The sequence below is a fragment of the Mesoplodon mirus genome (assembly GCF_964341445.2).
Source record: "Mesoplodon mirus genome assembly, chromosome: 3".
Classification (NCBI taxonomy): domain Eukaryota; kingdom Metazoa; phylum Chordata; class Mammalia; order Artiodactyla; family Ziphiidae; genus Mesoplodon; species Mesoplodon mirus.
This window is the reverse complement of record NC_138978.1, coordinates 15,950,377-15,970,027: the sequence shown is the minus strand read 5'-3', so window position 1 is coordinate 15,970,027 and position 19,651 is coordinate 15,950,377. Positions and strand designations below refer to the sequence as shown.

The 19,651-nt window shown below is 54.1% G+C and overlaps 1 protein-coding gene across 2 annotated transcripts in view; it reads left to right on the top strand.

Annotated features, from left to right (window-relative positions):
• Positions 1–2,635: 2,635 nt before the first annotated feature.
• The window catches only part of PADI2 (peptidyl arginine deiminase 2), a gene marked incomplete at both ends in the record, with an annotated part of 44,091 nt that continues 27,075 nt past the window's right edge, over positions 2,636–19,651 (top strand). Inside the window, 3 exons of one of the 2 annotated variants that reach the window (XM_082613289.1) lie at positions 2,636–2,745; positions 15,163–15,346; positions 16,344–16,416. In XM_082613289.1, the coding sequence (XP_082469415.1) occupies positions 2,654–2,745; positions 15,163–15,346; positions 16,344–16,416 (349 nt within the window). The remainder of the gene's footprint in view (positions 2,746–15,162; positions 15,347–16,343; positions 16,417–19,651) is intronic. The other variant, XM_082613288.1, reaches the window with a different exon arrangement.

Sequence of the window (19,651 nt, the reverse complement as noted above, 5' to 3'; positions counted from 1 at the left end):
CTCTTTGCTAGCCTTCCCCAAAAGGCACAATGAGATGCCTCGTGGCTCTTCTGGGCCCCAGGGGAGCAACCGTGATGGCTGAGACCTCCGGCCCTGAATCCACCAACAGCTGTGACCACTTCAGCTATTTTAAACCCTTGGGCACCCGGAGGCTCCCATCCCACCAACCAGGCGCTGTGACCCAACACTACAGGCCCCGAGCCAGGGACAGGAGCCCTGAGCATGTGTCAGCCGGGCCTGGGTGGGATTTTTTTTTAAGAAGAGAGAGTTTCATTGCTTGAGCGCTCGCCTGTGCCAGAGACTGTGCTAGTGTTTTCCGTACATTGTCTCATGTCATGTCATCCTTACACCTGGGCGGAGAGATCACTTCATTCACAGATGAGGAAAATGAGGCTCCAAATGGCAGGCTGGGTGAAATGTCCAAGGTTCCACAAAGGCGGGGCTGGGATTAGAACTTGGGATTCCTCTTCTGCCAGTTAAGAGACAACATTCCTTCCCTGCTCTTACCCGCTTTGCCCCTGCCGTCCACCCCCAACCCTCCCACCGCACCCCTGCAAGTTCCTATCCTGGCTCTGCCGCTCTTAGGGGCTATGAGACCAGACCAAGGGCGAATTCTTGAACCTTTTTGCGGCTCGCTTTCTTCATCTGTAAAGTGGTGGGGTTATTGGGAGGGTATAATGATCTAATTCCAACGCATGAAAAGTGCCGCTGGAACAGCACCTGGCATGCAGAAAGAATGCATTAAGGGCCCACTGTTATTCGCTCTCTCCTGGCAATCACCACCTCTGCCTGATGTTATCACTCCCCTGCTCCTGGGATGACCTGCCCAGGTCCAGGTCAGGGTGCAGTGCTTCTCCCCCCACCCTGGGCCCCAGTGGGTGAAATGAGGGTGCTGTGTTCTATGATATCCAGGAATGTGGGGACCCTGGCATACGCCCCGTAGCTGCCACATAGTAGGGGCTCAAAAGTAATTCTGGTAGAGGGATGCCGGGACAAGAGCCCACCTCGGAGGCCTCGAAGTCAGCTCTGAGCTGCACAAGTTTTTTACCTTTTTGGCAGGTGGTCATCCTGCCTCCTGATTGGACGGTGCACTCAGCGGCCGTGGGAGCCCATCAAAAGCTACCAGCATCTCCCTGGGTCTGTGCACCTTGAGGACAGATGCCCCCTTAGCCCGATTCAGGCCTTCCTCCTTGCCCACCCACGTTCCTCCTAGGTGCCGGCTACCCAGAAACAGCTGGGGTCTTGGCTATCTCCTAATTTGGGCTGCCTCGAGGAGGCCGCTGGGGTCAGGAGTCTGGGTGTGTCTCAGCCTTGAGCCCTTGTGAACCCCGACCCTCTTATTCAAACGCACCCCGTCCCAGGGTTCCCATCCCCCTAGCAGACGTACCCCCTTCCCAAACACGCATCCCCTCCAGCCTGCCACGTCCTTCTTAGAACCTCTGCCCTGTCAGGAACACCTCAGCTCCTGCCCCTTCTACCAAGGACCACTCAGTCTTATGTGAATTATCTGAACAGGCCCTGGCTTGGCTTCAGAGCTGGAAGGGTATGGGATTCGGTGGGGGTGCTTCAGGCTCCCACTGGGCGTCATTCTGAAGCTCAGCCTCCACAAGACACGAACTGACCTCTGCAGGGGCACCGTCCTTTGCCCAGTGGCCCAGGCCAGAACGGTGCCCCCTCACTATCCCTCCACTGCAACATCAATATTTCAGTCCACCAACAGTGGTCAGATCAATCCCCTTTTCTCCAGCACTCTCAGCAGCCCCAGCAGGGGTCTTCATGGACCCTGCCCAGGGGCACCTCCATCCAGGGCAGCCAGATGGCCTCCTTCACTTCCACCGGCAACCATTCCTCTCTGAGGAAGCCATGCCAAGGCTCCCGTCGCCACCCACCAGTGCCTTGGCTTGGCATTCTGGCCCTGCAGGCTGTTGAGTTCCCCACTGCCACCCCTCTCCCCACTTTCCCTCTGTAATACTGATCTGATTGTTGGGGGCTAAGGGGGAGAGGGAGCAGGCTGTATCTGGCTTTCCCGTTTGCTCAGGAAGCTCCCTCTCCTCCTTTCCCCTTAGTTTGCAAACCCCTCCTTTAAGAAGGCTTAGGTCCGGGACCCTGGGCTGGTTTAGCGCATCCACTCGCTCTGGGCCACCGCCTCCTGTCCCCGCCCCTATGACAGCTCCACATTTGCATTATCTGCCCCGCAGGGCCGGGGGGAGGCGGGGGGGCGCCCGGAGGGGCGGCTGACTGGCCCTGTGTCCTGGCGCCGGCCAGCTGGGGGCCCACTGAAAGTATGTTGAATGAAAGAATGAGCAAATCAACCAGTGAAAGTAGGAAATTGGCAACTGCTGACATCACTCAGACCATGGCGGGGGGAGGGGGAGGGCTGGGGTGGGCCTGGGGGTGGGGGAGGGGAGGGCTGGGGGCTTGGGGGTGGGGCACCGGCGGGAAGAGTCGTGGGGGGGCGTGGCCACGCTTGACGGACGGGCCCACAGCCCACTGCGAGAGGAGGCCGACGGACTGCTCCGCCCACCGGCGGCAGGATAAAGGCGGAGCGCGGGGCTCGCGGCGCTTGCGGAGTGCTGGAGGGTCACGTGCGGCAGGTGCTCGAGGCGGACCCAGACGAGAGAGGACGGGCACGGGGCCAGGCACTACGGGGAAGATGCTGCGCGAGCGGACGGTGCGGCTGCAGTACGGGAGCCGCGTGGAGGCGGTGTACGTGCTGGGCACGCACCTCTGGACCGATGTCTACAGGTGAGCCGGGCCACCGCGCCGGCCCAAGACCCCCTCCGACTCCGGGCTCGGCCCGAAATCTGGGCCCAAGAAATTCTGAGACCCTCGCCAGACTCGGGGACACGGACAGCCTGCCTCCAGCCCGAGTCGTCCCTCATCCGACGCCCCCGCGCCCAGAAATCCTAAGAACCTTGCCCAGAAACCTGACAGCCCCCAAACTTTGTGTCAGCCTCCCCGGAATCCGGAGACCCTCCCAGACACCCTGACACAGCCCCAGCACCCTTACTACTCCTTTCCAGGCGCCAGACCCTTCACCAGAGTCTTCCCACCTCTCCAGCCCCTCTCCCAGGACGACCTCAGCACCCACTAAGCTTCCCCAGCATCCTCTCCTCTTTCCCTTCCCCGCTCTCCCCTCAGCACCTCCCTTACGCCCTCAGACCCTCCTGGCTCACCACCCGCCTCAGCCCAACCCCTCCCTCCACTCCCAGATCAGCTGAGCTTCCCCCAGGATTTGCCAGGGGGTGGGGCGGGGCCAGAGGGGAGCTGCCCAAGGGCGGAATCTGGCCCTAGGGGTCGCCTAGGCTCCAGCTTCGCCCTGTGGGGGCTGCTGGTGGTTGCCTGTCGCCAGGCACTGGCCTTGAGCTCCCTGTCCCCAGATGCCTTCCCCTGACTTCACCGTGGGGTCGGAGAGGGACCTTGTTCCCCCAGACCGAGGGTGTGAGGTGGAGTCTTTGTCAGAGGCGCTCTCCTGTTCAGGATGCTGTTCCCCCTGGCCCTGTTCTCCTGTCCACGAACTCTGGTGGGGTGCAGGATTTCTGAGACAGCGGGACCTGGGCTGGGGGAATTGAAGTCAGGGATCCCCTGCTACCCCCAGCCCCCAGGAAGCAGCCAAGTGCAATGACCCGTCTCCCCACCATGCATGGGGCAGGTCTTGCGAAGGCGTGGCTGGTGTGAATGAAGGGGTGGAGAGTCCAGGGGGGGATCCTGCAGCCCCCTGTTCCAAGCATTTGAAATGTCCCCCACTGCTAGCATGGGAGGGGTCAGTGCTGAGAGGAGGGAGCATGCAGGACCCAGGGGTGGGGACCCCATGCTGATACCCTTGGGCAAGTCCCCTGAACCTCTCTGTGCCTTGAGCTAAGCTGGAAGTGCCAAAGTGGCTTACTGCTCCCAAATCATTCTGTCATCTGGAGCCCCCTGCCTCTCTCAGGCCCCCCCACCAAACCCCATCCCTGTGTCTTCCCACACATCCTCCCGCCCATTGTCTCTGTCACCTCCAGTGGCCCTGGCGGCCCTGCTGGCCAGTCTCTAGCCTCTTCCTCATCAGACACTGGTCTTCCCTGAGAGCAAAGGGCCTGGTCACCGTGCAGACCAGGGACCCTCTCCACTCATTGGCCCCTGGCTTCAGTTGTCCACATGAAAACCTCAGGGGTGGTTTCTGAAGGTCATAACACAAAAGTGGAGTGTGGTCCAGGCCTCAGTGGCCTGGGAGCGCTCCCCTCCCTTCTCCACCCCCCCACCCCAGTCCTAACTAGGCACTGCCAGGGAGTGGGACGGGAGCCAGGACACTCAGGTCTCTAAGCCTCAGCTGTCACCATACCCGCCTGTTTGTTCACTGGGGCACTTTTAGTGCAGCCTGAAAGGCTGGCATGGTGCCTCCATTGAGGAGTGGGGAGTAAAGAAGGGGTTCAGGCTCAGGCCCCCTGCCCGCCCTCTGTCCTGGCAGAGAGAGGCCCAGCCCGTATAGGGGCAGGGAGCAGAGGAGATGTGGACTCTGGCAGAGGCAGACGTGTGACGATCCCCTTTGTCCTTTCTCAAGAAACCAGCCGCAGCCCCAGCGACCCTCACCTCCCACCCGCCCTTCACCTAAGACTCTCCGCCACCCCCAAGAGAAGCAGTACAGTCTAGACCAGCGCTGTCCAGCGGAAATAGAATGCAAGCCACAAATAGAGCCACATGTGTAGTTTTTAATTTTCTAGTAGCTACACTTTTAAGGTTAAAATAAGCAGGTAAAATTAGTTATAATATATATTTTATTTAACCTAATATATCCCAAATATTAGCATTTCAATATGTAATCAATATAAAACTTATTAAGGAGCTAGTTTACATCCTCTTTTTCTTGCTAAGTGTTTGAAATTCAACGTGTGTTTTATATTTACAGCCCACCTCTATGCGGACTAACCGCATTTCAGGCGCTCGATAGCCACAGGTAGCTGGTGGCCACTGTATGTGCTGAACAGCGCAGGTCTAGAGCAGAGCTTCTTAACCTCGGCACTACCTCATTTGGGGCTGGATAATTCTTTGTCGCCAGGGGCTATCCCGTGCATTGTAGGATGTTTAGCAGCATCCCTGGCTTCTAACCCCTGGATGCCAGTAGCAACTCCCCAGCTGTGACAATGCCAGCAGTCCCTGGCAGGCCAAGTCACCTCCAGTTGAGAACCACTGGTCTAGTGGACAGAAGCCCCTTCTGAAACTAAGGAGACTGGGTCATTGTTACTCCTGATAGCTGTAGTGGTAAGAGCGACTGTCAGTATTAATAGCAGGAGATATCGGTGAGCACTTACAGACCAAATGCATTATCTCTTCTCTTCCTCTCCACAGACCTTGGAGGCTGTGCTAGGATCGTCCCATTTTGTAGATGAGGAAAGTGAGGCTCAGAGTAGTGAAGCCATTTGCCTGATGTCACACAGGACTCAGGTCTAGTTCCGTGTGGGTCAGAACTCAGGCTCTGAATCTCCACTCCAGCCTGTGTGACCCTAAAACTAGCAGGTTGAACTGGGTGCACCTCCCAGCATGTGTCCCTCCCACTCTCCACCCAGGCCATGAGCCCACTGCCCCCGGAGACTTCACCCACTTCCAACTGACCCTCCACTTCCCACTGAGCCCTTCCCCACCCAGACACAGGTCCTGACCCAAGACCCCACGTGATGCCCCCAGGGGCTCCAATCTCCAAGGAGACACCAAGGGACAAGGTCTGGTGGACCCTGGGCCCAGTTAGTGAGGGAGTGGTGTCTTGACCCCTCACTCCTGAGTCACAGAGGCAAGTGAACAGACCTCAACACCCTCCCCTTTTCCCAAGGGCTCTGGGCCGCCTTTCCTGGGATGTACGCACGACCTCCTTCCCCTCCAGACACACAGCAGGGGCCTCGCCTGCCCCTTCCTCAGCAGGCCCTAAGGGTCACCCTCCTTCTCCCAGCAAAACTGGTCCTTTGGGGATGATGACCTGACCCAGCCACATTCTGAGTTCTGGCAAGCTATAAATAGTTGCGCAGAAAAAAGGAAGTAAGATTTTTTTTTCTAGAGATTTACTTGGCGATCATTGTTAAAGATACTTGCTGTTTCCTTCTCCCACCCCGAAGTGTACTTATCTTAGGTCTGGCACATGTACGCCTTGTCCGCACAATCTCCCCTGATGGTCCCTTTAGCTGGCAGCCGTTTCTCCACTGGGGCTGAAGAATCCCCATCTGACTCTGGCTTGGAGGTGGAGAGAGGACACTGAGTGAGCAGCACCCCTATGTCGGTTTCACCCTCCCCGCTCACCTCGGCCGGACACCCCCCGAGCCTGGAGGGACTGGAGGAGGGGCAGCCTCGGAGTAAGTTAGTGGGGTGATCGCACTCTGCCCGAGTCTCCCGCAGACTAGGCTGTGCAGACAGCGTCTCCTATCCCTCCCTGGTTCGTGCATCTGTCCAGGAGCGTGAGAGTTCTCAGTTGGGCAGGTGTCCCCTTCTCCCTGGTGGAGAGAGGTCAGGACCCGTACCCTGAGGTCTGCAGGAGCTTCAGAGCAGAGATGATGGTATCAGCTATCTCTTGCCTCTCCAGGGCTTTCTCCTGGTTACATTTGACCTCATGATGAGCCCATGAGGTAGGAAGTAGGGGTGATCCTGTGCCCCTTTCTCTGAGATACCCTAAGGCAGAGGCTAGCCAGCCATTTCTCCTGGCAGGGTCTTACCCATCACTCTCTGGCAGAAGATGGGAAAGGGGGTACCAGGGCAGGAGTTCCTAGACGTCAGCATAGCAAAATGCTGGAAAAACAGGGCATGGGGCAGTTACATATCCTGCCTTGGAGGAGAGCCTGCCGAATCTAAATTCATCCCCATCTCACTCCCTCAACTCACTCAGACCCCCTCTCTCTGTCTCTTGGTTGGTCTGAGTGTTTTAGAAGGTATCCTTAGGCAAAGGCCAGGGAGGGTCAGCAGTCCGGTCTGAAGCGACGAGGACTTGGTGCCTTCCCATAGGGTGCCCGGCCCCGCCTCACTGACCCCACATCTCCTGCTGACTCCCCTGCGCGCATTCCACTCCGGCCACGTTGGTTTTGTGGATGCTCTTGGCCCTTGAATGCACCCCCCTCATCCCCACCTCAGGGCCTCTGCAGGCGCTGTTCCCGCTGCCTGGAGCGCTGTCCCCCAGACCTCTGCGAGCCTGGCAAGTTTCAGCTCACGTGACCTCCTCCAAGCAGCTTTCTTGACTCCACCCCATTTCTCGTAGTGCCCGACCCAAAGCCCCAGTCACTCCCTACCTCATGACTATTGTTTTTATCTTTGCAGATCTTATTATTTACTTAATATTACTAGCTCACTTATTCTGTACCAGGCAGCCTTCTGGGCACCTTGCACACGCATCTCACGTGTACTTAATAATTTACATGTGTTTAAACCTCACAACAACTTTATGAGTTAGGTACTCTTTGGGGGGAAACTGAGGTAAGGGATGTTTGTCCAAGATGGCACGGCTGGTAAATGGCGGTGGTGTGGAGACTGGGCCTTTGACTGCTCTGCCGGGCCGCCTGCTAGGGCTCGTGGGTTTTTTTTTGTTGTTTGTTGTTTTTTTGCGGTATGAGGGCCTCTCACTGTTGTGGCCTCTCCCGCTGCGGAGCACAGGCTCTGGACGCGCAGGCTCAGTGGCCATGGCTCACGGGCCCGGCCACTCCGCGGCATGTGGGATCCTCCCGGACCGGGGCACAAACCCGTGTCCCCTGCATCGGCAGGCAAACTCTCAACCACTGCGCCACCAGGGAAGCCCTAGGGCTCGTGTTTTAGGCATGTCCTCTCCCTGCTCACTGTGTTCCTTGTTCCTGTGAACTTCCTGCCCTCAAGTCACTGAAGGGCTCCTTGGCTGGGTGAATGGATGGATGGTTGTGGCCAGGGATGCATGTGGACTGGCCTATCGTTGGCCTGTCACTGGGCTCTCCACCCCCAGCCTCAAGGGATGGATACCATTGGACAGGCCGGTGGAAGGTCAAGGGCATGTGGCCGAGTTTGGCCAGAGCAGCACTTGCTCCTGAGAGAATGACAGGAGGTGGCATTCAGGCCAGGTCAGGTGGCCCCATAAATTAGAACAACACCCAGAGCCCTCGACTCTACAAAGGAAGCCCCACCAGGAGCTGCTCCAGGGCCTGGGCGTCGGGCTGGCTCCCGGGGAGCCGCAGGGTCCTAAGGGGCACCTGGAACCCTGCGGTTCGAGCCCACAGCCCCCTGCACGGCTGGGGTCCCTGAGAGCCTTGCCTCCCTACCCACAGGGCCTGAGCGCAGCAGCAGGGGCTCACCCCAGTGCCCACTCCCGGCTGGACAGGCACACCTGTTCAACTTTGGGGGAGCCAGTTTTCGGAGACAGCTCTGTCCTGCCCAGCCAGGCCCGACACCATGCCTGGGGCTTTGACTGGCCCAAGCCTGCTTAACCTGGTCACTCACCCAAGAGCCCAGGGCAGGAAGCCAGCCTTTGGTCTGCCCTCTCTGGACCTCTGACCCCCACGTGCAAAATAAGTAGGGGGCTTCTCATTTGATCCTCTCCTGAGCCAGGCCTGACAGTCCCCCTCCCCCGCCAGGTGTCCCTACCTGAAGGACCTTTAAGGAGGACTGTAACCTCTGGATCCTCTCCCAGGAAGGGAGCAACCAGGCCCGGAGCTGAGAGCACTTGAGTTTACCCCATACCCTGCCCATCTCAGTCTGTCCCTGAGACTCAGAGCAAGTGCTTGCCCTCTGTGGGCTTCAACATGCTCATCTGTAAAGTGGGATGACATTTATACAGGCCTCATGGGGTTATCGAAAGGATGGCCTGAAGTCACGTGGGCCAAGGGCTTGAAACAGTGCCTGGTACATAATACTCAGTAAGTGGTTATCAGGAATTAGTATTGGGTTTATTATAATATTATTAAAACAAATAATAATGAACTATGGCCTCAGAAAGTTTACAATGTTCATGGGAGAGAAATGTTGAACAAGTGTTAAGTGTTGTTTGAAGCACCAACGAAGAGAGGGAGAGATGAGTCCTGGCTGATAGGATCAGGGAAGACTTCCTGGAGGAGGTGGCAACCTAGCTGAAGGGTGGACAGGGGTTCACAGTGTGACCAGGACAGGCCATGCAGGAGCAAGTGTACCTGGCAAGAAAGTCGGGACACATGGGGGCAGAAAGGGCATAGTTTCTATAGCCTGGAGTGTAAGACTAGAGGGCGGATACATTTAAACTGGGGCTTTGAATGCCAGGCTCAGGTGTTCAACTTTGTTCTGCAGGCAGGAGGGAGTCATTGAAGGTGTTTGCAGAGGGAGTGACCATAGATTAGATTGTTTCTTCCTTGGGCAGCTGGAGGCACCAGTGCCTAGTGAGAGAGGCTGCTTAGCTTACCAGGCACAGAAGAAGGCTGGCTGAAGACAAAAGTCATGTTTCGTCTTCACCCATCCCTGTCCAGACCAGCTACCCACCCCAGGCCTCTGGCCACCACCACACCAGGTGGCTCCTGGAGGGTGCTCGCCATAGGGTTGCACGCCAGGTTGGCACCCACAAACCCCCTCAGATTCCTGCAAAGACCCAAGGACAGGGTGTTACACCCAGTCTGCCAGGAGCTGGGCTCACTGTGGAGTAAGCCCCGCTGGTGTTAACAAGGCCCAGGGCAGGCGGACAAGCTGGGAGAGCCAGGTGCCAGCGAGCAGCAGGCACGTACTGCCCTCGAGTCCCAGGCCGAGTGAGCATCCCAACCTTGCGAGGCCAAGCTGGTGACCCTCCCCACTGACTGAGCAAAGACCAGAGAGGCTGACTGGCTCCCTAGAGGCCACACAGCATTTGTGGGGCTGAGCAGGTATTAGGTCACAACACCCAGAATTCTCTTCGGCCAGGCACAGTGAACATCCCTCTTCTATCAATACCTCTGACACTACTTTCCAGTCTTGCTCAAAGTTCCTTTGGTTGCCTCCTGAATCCATTGCCCACCCTGCACCCTGGTGGATCTGTCTGCAGTGCAAAAATGATCACGTCTCCCCTGCTCAGAAGCCTCGGTGCCCACAGGAGAATGGCCAGCTCCTTGCCATGATCTGGGTCCTCTCCCCCCACCCCTCTCCCTCCCCTTTGCTCCCAAACTCCAGCCACATTTACCTCCTTCCAGTTTGTTGTACATTCTGGGCTAACTTCCACCTCAGGCCATCACCCAAGCTGTCCTTGCTGCTTGGAAGTCCCTGCTCCTCTTCCTCTCTTCACTTTGTCCAAATTCAGCGGTTCTCACACTGGTCCCCGGACCAGCAGCAGCAGCACCTGGGAGCTTGTTAGCAATGCTCTTTCCTTGCACTGTATATGTATCAAATCATCCTGTCATACACTTTAAATACATACAATTCTATTTGTCAGTTTTTCCTCAGTAAAGTTGGGCGGCGGGGGAGAGAAATGCAGTTTCTCAGGCCCCACCCACCCACCCCATCTGCTAAATCAGAAACTCTTGGGGTAGCCCGACACGTGTATTTTAACAGGCTCTTCAGGTGTTGCCGATGCAACTCGAATTTAAGAACCACTGATTTAACTAATTCTTAACTATCGTTTAGAGTGTAAAATTTAAACCTCAACTTAAACGTGCCACTTCCTCCAGGAATCCTTTCTCGACCTCCAGGCCAGGGCTTCATGGAACCCCATACTTCTCCTTTAGAGCAATTTTCACAGCTGTAATCACATAATTGTGTAATCCATCAAAAGTCTTTCTCTTCCACTGGAACATTTGCTCCATGGGCCCCGGGAACATATTATCTTTTTTGCTCTACCCCCCAGGACCTAGTATACACCTGGCACATAGTAAGTGCTCAATAAATACATGTTGAGTGAATGAATGACCACATAAGCAAGTTCCCTCTTCCAGCCCTTCCTGCAGCAAACATTTACTTACCGTGTGTCTGCTAAGCCAGGTGCTGAAACAAAAAGAAAATCCAATCTCTACCTTCAAGGAGATAAACTGCCACAAGGGGAAATAAACATGGATGGAGACAAATCAATTGAGTCGTCAGAGAGGGATGGGCAGTTGCCAGGCAGAGAAGTCAGGGGAAAGTACTACAGGTAGAAGGAACAGCATATGCAAAATGCATGGTGAGATGAAACCATTCAGGGAGTTGAGAGGGTGGGAGGAGTTGCAGGAAGTGAGGCTGGGGAGTCCAGTTGAGATGCGGTGGCTAAATGCCACTGGGCGAATACCAGGCTACAGAGTTTGGATTTATTGTTTGGTAGACACTGAAGAGCCATTGAGTATTTTCAAGCAGGCAAGTAACCTGATTTCTTTTTTTTTTTTTTTAATCACTCTGGTAATACAATTTGGGAAACCAAGAAGGGTGGGTCCATTCATTCATTTATTCCCAAAACATATATTGAGCATGGTCACATCCTGGGCACTGGGCTATGGGGGGCAGTGCAGATGTGGTCCTAGCCTGTCCTTCCATCTATATATCTTTAGCCTCTTTCCCATAAGCAGGAGGTCATGGCCACCACCATCCCTGCCCTACTTCCCTCCGTAACTTCCTAGGCCCCTCCCTGCAGCCTCCAGGGACAAAGTGGTCGCAGCCCCTGGCTCTTGGGTTTCTGCAGGGGATTCTGAGAGGTTCTTCCTGGGGAGGGAGGGAGGCAGCCAGCAGGAGCCACGGGGGACAATAGATGCCTTTGTTGCTTCTGCCAGGGCCGCTGGAAGAATAGCTGTTTGCTCAGCTCAGAGCAGGACTGGTGCTGGGGTGGGAGAGTGTGAGTCCCCAGAGCTCCAGTGTGGGTGGGGCGTTAACCCCCGAGCCTCTGCGGCCTCCTCTAGTTTCTAACTGGCTCAGAGGAATGAGGGTGGCAGGAAGCATCACTTATATCTCACTATTGTCAGAATCGGGGCCCTAAAGATTATCCTGCCCTGTGAGTTTATAAAGCAATTTTTTCTAAATAGAGTTGTATGCAGAAACCCATTATATAAGACAAGATGAAATAATGTGGCTCTGCTTAAAGGGAGGGTGGGGATCTGGCAGAGAGATCCCCAGCTTTTCAGCACCTCCTCCCTACCCCTTTGTCCAGGCCTGCCCACTCTGTGCTCCCCAGACTCCAGTCACCTCTGACCTGGTCCCATTCTCTCATTTTACACTTGATGAAATTGAGAGAGGACAAACGCCTTGCCCAAGGCCACCAGCAGGTTGATGGTCAAACCCAGGACTTGCATTAGGGGAATGTTTCCTAGATCTGAGCCTACAACTGCCCAGACTCCCGTAATTTTTACCAAAAGCGTATTCTACCTCTAGTACCATTAACTTAAAATTTTTCTTTAAACCAACTCTTATTTTTGTTATAACTTTAAGTGGAGATCTTATATGATTACCATAAATGCCCAACCTTTATCAATTGCCATAAAAGATAATACATTTAATAAATACATAAGTCTTCTTTTAAATTGTGCATCCATGTGCCACCTAAAAGCATCTCACATGGGTACCCACACCTCCTTTTGGGATTTGCTGCCTGGAGCTTCTAAAAGGTTCACCTCTGTCCTGCTCAGCTCCACCCTCTTTGCTGAGTATGTGTCATGTGCCAGCCCTGTGCTAGGCCCTAGAGGAGACCAGACCCTGCCCTTGGGGGCTTACAATCCAGAGGAGGACAGACACCCGGTGGTAATACCGTGAGGCAAAATGCAGGCACTGCCCCCCGCCCCGTCCCCGCCAAAGAATGAGAGACAGGAGGGATGGGCGGTTGTCCTGCATCTTATGGGTCGGCAAGTGGACACTCAGAAGGTGCAAGGGACACACTCAAGACCCCCTCAGCAAGTCAGTGGCAAAATTGGGCTTGAACCCATATCTTTTGCACATGTGCTCCCAATCCAGGGTTTCTACCCAGACTCTGTGCCTCTCCTAATGCTGGATGTGAATGGAGGGCAGCAGACCACAGCCACCAAGTGTCCCCATGATGGGCTGAGGAGTTTAGAAGGGGACAGACAAGAAACAGAGTGGTTCTGGAGCTTCTTTTACAAGCTCCTTTCCCAGCCCTGGACACAGGCTGCCTGACCATTGCCCAGTGGTCTCTCCTGCCAATGCCCGAGACCAGTGGTCTTTGCCAGTAACTCCCACAGTCTATGGCCTGGATCGAAGAGACCCTGCCTGGGGGCCTCTGCAAACTCACACTCAGGGCCTTGGCCATCTCATCCCAGGGCTCTAAGCACCAGAGTGCATTGCCGCACATCTAGACCAGTGGCTCTCAAAGTGTGGCCCCTGGACCAGCGGCACCAGCAGTTCCTAGACACGTGGTAGAAATGCAGACTCTCAGGCCCCACTCCAGACCTACTGAATTTCCGAAATGCTGAGAAGGGGCCAGGCAATCCATGTTTCCACAAGCCCTCCAGGTAATGCTTTTGCTGCCGCTGCTACTGCTCCTGAACTTTGAGAACCACTGGCCTAAAGCTCTCATTCAACCCTGGTCACTGTCTACAGCTTCAGCTGCCCCTCAGCCATGCCAGCCAAACTCTCTGGGAATGGGATCCACAAATCTGTAGCCTTCAAAAAAGTGAAGATTTAAACAACACCCCCTGATGATTCTGATGCCCGATCACAGTGGAGAACTCTTCGGGAGCCCAGGAACACCAGACCTTCAAAATAGCAGATGTGCCTTTGAGGCAGACACTTGTACCTGTACCTTAGTCCCAAATCCCATGAGAATCCACCTAAATCCCTCTGAGCCCTTTTCAGCCTTTAGGAACCTTCAGACAGGGGGCTGGAGATTTAGCAAAACTGTCAGCCCTGGGTACCTTCCTCCTCTATCTCCTTGTCCTTCCTGTTATCTCCCCTTAAGCCAGTGTCTTAATCTGCTTGAGTTGCCGAAACAAAATGCCACAGGCTCAGTGGCTTAAAAACAAAAATTTATTTCTCAGAGTTCTGGAGGCTGGAAGTCTGAGATCAGGGTACCAGCATGGTTGGGTGCTGGTGAGGACTCTCTTCCTGGCTTGCAGCCAGCCGCCTTCTGGCTGTGGGCTCACATGGCCCTTCCTCGGTGCACAGAGATCGCTGTCTCTCTCTCCCTCTCCTCCATCTGCCTCTTCTTACAAGGTGACCAATCCTATCAGATTAGGACCTTACTCTCATGACTTCATTTAACCTTAATTACCTTCTAAAGCCCTATCTTCAACTACAATCAGATTGGGAGTTAGGGCTTCAACATCTGAATTTGGGAAGACTCAAACATTCAGTCCATAGCAAGCAGCTCAAACCAGTTAGTTTTCTGCCCTGAAATCTTGATGGCTTTTCAAGAATTCCAAAGTTATTTCCCTTTCAATAGAAAACCACTCCAGAACCCCAAGGAATGACTCTCAGAATTCCAAGCTGTGAAAGCTGTGACAGAAAGTAGGGGTCTTTGTGAAAGAGCCAGCCCACGCTTGCCCCTTGAAGACCCCTGAGTTTCAGACTTCTTCTCTGTGCAAACCCAGTGCTTTGACACCTGCCTCCTCTCTATCAGCTGAGGTCTCCTGGCCTTCAGCTCAGATGCTGGACAGGGGTTGGGAGACAGGGTTCTAGGCCTGGCACTGTCTTTGGAGCAAACTCATTCCTCTGTCTGAGCCTCAGACCTTCACCCATACAGTACCAGGTGGCTCCCAAGCTGGTTGCCTGTCAGAAACACGAGGAAGCGTGTTAAGAATTCAGATCCCCAGGCCCCACCCTGGAATATTCTGACTCAGTGGGTACAAGATTGGCCCAAGGAATCGGCAATTTTTTTTTTAGGCCAAAAGATGTTTTAATTAGAATACAGTGATTTTTAAAAAATTAAAGTGTACTCAATTTACTATGTTTCAGGTGTACAGCAAAGTGATTCAGTTATATCAGTTATATATACACATATATGTGTATATATAGTCTTTTTCAGATTCTTTTCCATTGTAGCTTATTGCAAGATATTGAATATAGTTCCCTGTGCTATACAGTAAGTCCTTGTAGTTTATTTATTTTACATATAGTACTGTGTAGTGGTTAATCCCAAATTCCTAATTTATCCCTTCCCCCACTTAAGGAATCTGTATTTTTAACAAGTGCCCTCTTCACTACCAGGTAATTACAGTACAGCTGGGTCCCTAGGGAGACCAGGCAGCCTGGGAGTGTCCTTGCAGCCTCGTCCCTCCAGGAGTCTTCTCCTGAAGCCCCTTGTCCCACCTGCCCAGGGATCCCCGTGACCGCCCTCCTCTCTCCCTACAGTGCGGCCCCAGCCGGGGCCCAGACCTTCAGCCTGAAGCACTCGGAGCGCGTGCAGGTGGAGGTGGTGTGCGACAGGCAGCCTGAGGAGGTGGCCGCCGACGGCAAGCAGCGCTGGCCTCTCTCGCCCAGCACCACGCTGCGGCTCACCATGAGCCAGGCGAGCGCCGAGGCCAGCAGCGACAAGGTACCATGGCCGGGGAGGCGCCCCTGTGAGGGCCGTGGGAACTGGGGACCCATGGTGCTGGCATCAAGACAGGCTGACCAGCGCTATTGATTGAAGCAGCACGAGGGCCACACGCATCATTTTATGTTTTCTAACAACCACATTAAAAGAGCAAAAAGAAACAGGGGGACTTAATTTTGATATTTTTTCCTTAACTCTATCATCAAAATATTATCATTTCAACATGATATCAATGTAAAAAATGAACAAGCTAGCTTACATTCACATCAAGTCTAAATCTGCTGTGCATTTCATACCTGTAGCACATCTCAGTTCAGACTTGCTACATTTCGAGTGCTCAATAAACATCCGCAGCTAGTGGCTATGGTATTAGACAGCCTGTTGTTAGATCATAGAATGATGACTTCATGGCAGGTTAAAATCATGTGCTGCTGAATGACGAACTATTAGAATCATTGGAAGTTACAGCCACAAACATCCTTGGTCTCACCGTGTATCAAACGGGATGCTGAGAGCCCACGCAGCAAAGTGATTTGCCCAAGTGCTGGAGCCGAGACCAGACTCTCTCTTCCCTAAGTTCTCTAATTATGAACTTCACTGTGTGCCCCATGTCAGTGATGGCGCTGGGCATTATCCAGTAAGAGCAACCTAAGCCCCCTCGTTGCTTGGCGGCAGCTAGACACACACCAAGGCAGATGTGGGGCCCCCACAAGCAGCAGAATGCACCAGGGGGCAGGTCGGCACCCTGGATGCACTCTGAGAAAGGGGAGTCCCCTATCTAGTTGGATAATCTGAGAGAAACAGCCCACCAACCCAGGAGTGCTTCCTGGAGGAGAGGATTCAGATGTTTAGAGAGGCTTGACAGGCTGTGAGGTGGGAGGGAGGGAAGTGGTCATTGCAGATCTTCCTGCCTGTGATCTGTGATCTCTGCTCTTCTCTTCCGTGATCTGTGATCTCTGCTCTTCTCTTCCTCCCAATGTGCCCCCTCCCTGTCAAGGTCACCGTCAACTACTATGAAGAGGAGGGGGTCACCCCCATGGACCAGGCTGGACTCTTCCTCACGGCCATTGGTGAGTTGACGTGGCTATGGCCTGGGTGCCTTTGTTCCCCAGGGGCTGGCATTGCTGCTCTTCTCAGAGACACTTGGGCTGTTTTCAGTGCTGCCGACCTGGCACTCAGAGCTTCCTCTGAATAATGCAGGCCCGAAAAGTGATGCCACACGTGCCCAGGCCCTTCTGTCCTGGGGTGGGGATGCTGCAGGAGGAGGCATGCCTTGGTCTGCCAGCGACTCACCCCAATGTCAGGGTCCCCATCGCAGGCTCTGGGGGCCATGGAGGAGAAAGAGCAAAGTCTGTTCCTCTCCCGCCTCTCCCCTGCAGCCTGGAGAAGAGCTTGCCTCTCATAGTGAGGGGAATGACCTGTCTACAAAACCTGTGCTGTCCTCAACAATCCAAGCTACACACTTGCCTTCCCCAGACCCATCCCAGGGATACAAAGGTGCAGCCTGGGTCCTTAACTCACCTAGTCCAAGCCCTTCATTTGATTCACAAGGACACTGAGGCCCAGAGAGGTTAGGGAACTAGTTCAAAGTCACACAGCAGCTCAGTGGCAGGTTGGGTCCAGAGCTCAGGATCATTCCCCTCCTGGGTTCTTTCCATTTGCAATGCACTCCCCTGCCCTGGATGCCAGGGCGCATGGGTTGTGGTCCTCTGAAGCTTCATTCACTCGACTCCTCTGCAGTGGAGGTATTACTTTTTTAAATTTTAAATCAGATAATGTTTAAGCCAGGGCGACATTTCAGTGGGTCATTTTGTCCATCCAGCTTCAGTTTCACATTGATAGAGTAGCCACATGTCAGGGGGAGGGAACTACCAGTTACTGAGAGTCAACTATGTGCTGAGTGCTTTAAAAATAACAATGTCTATTTTCTGAACACCTGCTCTGTGTCCGGGACTTTGGTGAAGAAGTGGCATTTATTGAGCACCTACTGTGTGCCAGGCTCCAGTACTAAGTGGTTTACTGTCATGATCTCAATCTATTCTTACATCTATTCTGAGAATACACACTAGTATTGTCCCCATTTTACAGATGAGAAAAATCAAGGCTCCTAAAAAAAATAAAACAAACAAAAACTTACCTGAGGCCACAAACCCTGAAAGTGGTTTATGGGACACCCCGCCATTTCAATTATCTCACATCCCCCAGGGGTCTCAGAACTGCCCCCACAAAATAACTAGTTCCCAAGCCAGCCCCTCCTTCTCCAACCCTGTGTCTTTAGCCACTGAAATAGGCTCAACAGCAGTGCTCTCCTGCTTCTGAGCTTATTCCCAACCGGGCTTGACTGCTGGCCACCTGCCCTCCTTTCCGCACCGAGGGAGTGTGAGTACCTGGCCTTGGGGGTGGGGGGTTCCTCAGGACAACCTCGGGGGGCCTTGGGAGATGAAACCCAAGCCTCCCGAGTCGCAGCTGAGGGCTGGCACGTGTGTCCACCTCACGGGCACACAGTGCCCCCAGATTGTCTCAGGTGACCGTCCCTGAGGAAACCTAACCCCAGAGAGACAAGGACACCTGAGGACATTAGCAGGAAGGGCAATGGCCAGAGGCCTGGCAGAGAAGGGAGATGCCCAGGGGCTGACGACACCACTAACGAGACTTCCACCCTAAAGCACGGCAGACTCAGGATGGACGGCAAAACAGTGCACTGTAAGGAGGCAAGGCTCTGCTAGAAGACTCTAAGCTTGTGCTCGGAGCAAGCCTCTCAGGGTGCTGCAGGCATGAGAGTCCAGAAGGTACCAAATACGCACGTGATGCATGACCAGGCTCGTCCTTCTGGGGTTCCAAGGCTGTGGTCTCACTGAACAATTATTTCTTTAACTGCCCCAAGTTCCAGATATTTAGGTTCCATGGGTCAGTGAAGTGTCCCCTCTTCCCCCCGCCAACCAAAAAATAGTAAACCTGACCATTTTGACACTTGGCCAGAAAGAAAAGAGAGGAATAAAACAATTTACCATCAATTATCGCCATCATTTTAACATTTTAACACCCAAAGAGTAGGCAGGGCATAATCTCAGAACAAAAGACAGTCGTTTACATTGCGGAAATAAAGCTTTATGAAAAACTCACCCCACTGAACTTGCGTTTCCTGTTCCACCAGCAATCCTAGTGAAAATTGGGTTTCTTTTGAGACCCACTGGTCTATCTGACCCCTCCGGGTCCCATATTCCCTCAGGCATCTACCCCAGGAGCCCCTGAGCCCCATGCCCTGAGTAATCACGCAGGGGCAACACCTCAGAGGCAGGAACGCTCTGAATGTCCCAGGATGGTGGGGCTGCCCCCCAAGGATGTCTGTGAGTCTGTCTCACCCTAGTTCTGTGCTGAGTCCACGCTGAGCCAAAAAAATCCCTGACTTCAGAGTGGACAGTGTTCTGGCTCTGCCTCGTCCAGCCACATTGTGACCACCACCCTGAGCCTGTTTCCTCATCTGCAAAATGCGATTCACGGTGCACTCTTGCACACTGTTTACAAGGGTTCAGTGGGATGGTGCATCCCAAGGGCCTGGCATGGGCTAGGTGCTCAGTCGATGCTCTTTGCTTTTCTCCCTTCCTCTTGGGGCAGCCCACTTTCTCTCTGCCTGGGTGAAGCTGAAGAACCTTCCTGTGCCTCAGTCTTCCTCCTGGGATTCGAGAACAAAACTATAATGCCCTTGGCCAAATCAGACTGTGGGTCTTGGTCCCAGTCCTGCCAAAAAGCTGTTATATGCCCTCCCCCTCCAGACCTCACTTTTTATTTTTCATTTTTTTGGCTGCACCACACAGCTTGCAGGATCTTAGTTCCCTAACGAGAGATTGAACCCGGGCCCGCGGCAGTGGAACTGCCGAGTCTTAACCACTGGACCCCCAGGGAATTCCCTAGACCTCCTTTTCCCAGCTATAAAATGAGAGTTTTGAGCTCATTGATCCCTGAGGGCCTCTGAGCCCCCAGTTAGGGCTGATTTGCCAAGCCCTCCAGGTTAAAGGGGAAAGTGGGAGGGGAGGGATCTCGGAGGGAGGAATAATCTCACCCTCCTTGCTGTGGTCCTGGCAATAAGAGCAGTACATGTACAGGAGCCTTGAGAATTTTTAGCATCAGCCTAAGGCCCTCATTCCTTGCATCCCCTCCGGAGAGCTGAGGATAACTGCCCTAGTTGGCTGTTGGGGAAGAGAATCCTTCCTCCCCAAGCTGCCCTCTAGAAGGCAAGAAGGCCCGGCACCCTGCCACTGTCCATGGGGGCCGGCAGCCCGCCAAAACGCTTGTGCCTCTGTGTCG